The following is a 4,010-nucleotide window of genomic DNA, read 5'->3' as shown; positions in this document are numbered from 1 at the left end:
AAAATTTCTGGCGAGAATGGGGTGATACCGCCTTTTGCGCAAATATTGACCATCGCTATTGAACCATCCATTATCGAAACGTAAAACTTTGGAGTCACCGGAAGACATGGTGCTGTGGTCCTCCCACTCCGACTCGGGAAAGCCTGCGCTTTTATTAGGCTACGATGAAACTAAATGATGATGAGATACACCAGGTTGGTGGAAAGGTGCAAGGTGATGAGCTGATGTTGCTTTTCAATCAATATACGAGCGCAGTCTTATTCCTGGGACACATGATCGATCGATGTTTGCTCTGCGTTGACAAAAACAATAATAATCGCGTTTTATCCATATCTCTATAACTACATTGTAGGTAGGCCTACCCGCATGTATCTGTGAGTTGTTTGGGCTAGAAGCAGCATCTGTTAAAGACCAAGAGTTTTTCTATAAGACGGCAGACGTTGTTTTGATCAACCTCACGTTAGATTTGAAGACATTGATGGAAACCCATTTAACCCAGTTTCATTTTTTATCGGTACATGGGAAATTTACGTTATTTGTATGTGCACTACGTTCATCACGCAAAAAAGTTGTCTGATGGAAAACATGCTCTGTACGGGAAAATGCGCATATGATTTTGCACGACGTAGGAATATTTGGATACCAAAATCGTCCAAATTGATGGAATTGGATTAGTTCAAAGAATTAACCCCTCCTTCTCTTTTGCAAGACTTTTGTTGAGTGGTCTGAGTCGGGAACGGGGAAAATGGACATAGTGGTTATTGGCAGAGAGGGCCCTTGGAGGGGCTATTGTCCAGACCTCTGGCAGTCCTCGTAATGGGGGTGCACACAGGTTAATTTCTCGGCTGACTCTTTTCTCTGCATACATCATGATGTCGCCTCTTGCTGCTGGTGTTTCTGATCTTACCCTTTACGCAGACGATACATTCTGTATACTTCTGGCCCTTCTTTGGACTGTGTTACCAACCCTCAGACGAGCTTCAATGCATACAACTCTCCTTCCGTGGCCTCACACGCTCTTAAATGCAAGTGCAAACTCCAATGCAATGCTCTTCACGATCCGCTACCAGCACGTGCCCGGCCCGTCCAGCATCACTACTCTGGACGGTTCTGACTTAGAACATGTGGCATTCTACGAAACTAGGTGTCTGTTAGACAGAATAACTCTCCTTTCCAGACTCACATTAAGCAAACTCCAATCCAAACTTAAACTAGAATCGGCTTCCTATTTGCAGAAAAAGCATCCTTCACTCATTGCTGCCAAACAGTACCTCTGTATACTGACGATATCCCTACCGATCCTTGACTCGCGATGTCAATTTACAAAATAGCCTCAACACTCTACTAAGCAAATTGGATGCAGTTCTATCACAGTGCCATCCATTGTTGCACAAAGCCCCATTATACTACCCCATCACGCGAACTTGTATGCTTCTCGTTGGCTGGCCTCGCTTCATATTCGTCGCCAACCCACTGGCTCCAGAGTCATCTATAAGGTCTTTCTAGGTGAAAGCCGCGCTTATCTCAGCTCACTTGGTCACCATCAGAGCATCCCACCCCGTAGCACGCGCGCCCAGACAGGTATATGCTACTGGTCAGCCTCCGAGAGCCAACATGCCTCCTTTGGTGCCTTCTCCACTGTACATTCCTGCTCTGCCAAATGACTGGACGCAATGCCAAAAAATCACTGAAGCTGCGAGACTCATACTTCCCTCATCTACTTTTACAGCACCAGCTGGTCCAGAGGAGCTTCAAGCATTCACTGCACCGATGAACGTAGCGCATCTGTAATAAGCCATCACAACTCCTCACCCCTATATGCTTATTTAATCGTTAATTTTGCTCCTTTGACCCCAGTACTCTACTTGGCACATTCCATCTTTCTGCAACATCTATCCTCCAGTGTTTATTGCTAAATTGTAAATTAGTTTGGCCCACTATGGCCTCTTATTGACCTTTACCCTCCTATTATGCTACCTCATTTGCACACACTGTATAGATAGTGACTTTATTATTCGTCCTGTGTTTACGTTGATGTATGTTTGTATGTATGTGCCTATGCTGTTAACTGCTGGGTTGTTGCTTTGTTGTCGCATTGCCTTTGCGTTTATCTGGCAGGATGCAGTGTAAATGAGAACTGTGTTCTCACTAGCCTGACCTCGGTTAAATGAAGATGAAATAAATAGATCTCCCAAGAACACAGGCTGAGAATGTACTCTCTTTGTGCAAAGCATTGCCAAGAGGTCTCAGTGAACAGTGAGCCTGGTGAAGATTTTGGGGAGCGCATCGTCAGTAGTCTGTACTTTGGTTCCTAATGGTGTTATCGGTCCTTTCACACACATACACCCTCCCCAAAGGGCGGCCAGCGACAGGTGTGATCACCTACCGCTTGCGTCTCCATGTCCCAGTTATCATAGGAGTTGCCTGTTGTTGATAGCCAACATCCATGGCAGCATGCATGCGAGGTGCGCGTCCTGCCTCCGTGAGTCAACATTGGTGACCCGCATTAACCGTCCTGGCCTCTCATCGGGGCCGCAGCTGGGCGTTGTCTTTCATGACACGAGCCATATGACTGTGCCTTCTGCCGCCTCGATAGACAGCTTTGATTGCCGACACGCTGGCTCTGGCCCTTAATCCAGTCTCTAAGCAAGTCTGGTTGTAGATGTTGCCGACAAAACCTCCTCGCAGCCCACCTTCCACTGTCGGACTTCTGTGTTCCAGCATGATGCCGTTGCCTTCGGCAGCTAGATCGGCCAGTAAGCGCAGATGGTTCGCCTCATAAGCTCGATCGTACTGAGCTCCTCCCAGGTTACTTGAGCTCACATATGTAGACCTCTTATGAGCGAACGGGACCAGCGCCTACCGATGTTCCAGGTCTTAGGTTGGTGATTGCGATCTCGCGGAGGAAACAGCAGTTGCCGGCCGATGTCAGCTTAGCATTTCCACGTCGCGGCCAAGCGCAGCTGTGTCCGTCTGCTAATCGTGTTGCTAGAGCCGCCTCTTCGGTGGGTTAGCCTCTATCGCGTGCACGTAAAGGTCAGTCCGTTACAGGGGTGTGATGCTGCTGGAGGGTTGGTAGGCGGAGTTTGGTTGGCGAGCTCGCTTGTCTCCACGGGCAGCACACACGATTTTTCAAGGACTTGTGTTGTGTGACCGCCACAGTGTGCGCCGTCCTTGGTGAGGCTTAGTTTTTACCCCTGTAGAGAATGTGCCTGACGGTTGGCTGGCTGGAATCAAAGAGGGCACGTCCGTGATCTCTCACCTACGCATTGGGTGAAGATTAACTGGTGTTGGAAGGACTACATTGTTGCTGCTGATGGCAAAGTCAAACCGGCCTCGCTTCCATGGCCCACACGATCCTTCAGCTGATCTCTCTCTTCTCCACACTGTTCCACATCGACCACTGTCCTGTTGGCAAAGAGAGACCTGCCTGGCCCACCTTGAGCCTCCTCCTGATGCCGTACCTTCCTCGCACACTAACAATCTTCCGCCGCTCTGGTGCATGGCCTTCTCACAAGCAGCACGGCCTAGTTGAAGCCGCAAGGCCGTCCTCTCTCCTTGCTGAACATGACCCACAAAATGTCAGCTTTGTCTGGAGGCTTGCTGTTGGCGCTCCTGGACTGCTTTTCCTGGCCTCATTTGCGCCCAGTGTCCAAGGTCGGCGCCTGTTGTTGCTCACCAGCTGGGTCTCGAGGATTCTTCAGTGTCAATCTGGAGCCCTGCGCTTTCTCGCACACTTTGACAATCCCTCACTGTCTAGCTGGCGAGGGCAGCTTCGAGCGCACACACTCATCTCTATTAACCCCCCGCCCATTACCTCTGTGGTCCGGTAAGATCGTGGAACTGCCGAGCCAACCTTTCTTTAAGTAAGCCTGGACTCCTGCTTCCAGCTCCCACTGTTGAGATGAACCGCATACACTGCTAGGGCCCACAAACACGCCGGCGCCCCGGAATATTTAGAGGGACAAAACTGCAGACACCACGCCTTTCAACTGTCCAGTAGTGGGTTT

At 49.5% G+C, this 4,010-nt stretch overlaps 1 protein-coding gene across 1 annotated transcript in view; it reads left to right on the top strand.

Annotated features, from left to right (window-relative positions):
• Nucleotides 1–3,344: 3,344 nt before the first annotated feature.
• LOC139023424 (receptor-type tyrosine-protein phosphatase gamma-like) overlaps nt 3,345–4,010 on the top strand; it is a 25,448-nt gene continuing 24,782 nt past the window's right edge. The window contains exon 1 of the mRNA XM_070436552.1: nt 3,345–3,829. Within this exon, the coding sequence (XP_070292653.1) occupies nt 3,345–3,829 (485 nt within the window). The remainder of the gene's footprint in view (nt 3,830–4,010) is intronic.

Source organism: Salvelinus sp. IW2-2015, linkage group LG3, assembly GCF_002910315.2.
Source record: "Salvelinus sp. IW2-2015 linkage group LG3, ASM291031v2, whole genome shotgun sequence".
Taxonomy (NCBI): Eukaryota; Metazoa; Chordata; class Actinopteri; order Salmoniformes; family Salmonidae; genus Salvelinus; species Salvelinus sp. IW2-2015.
This window is presented reverse-complemented; position numbering and strand designations above follow the sequence as displayed.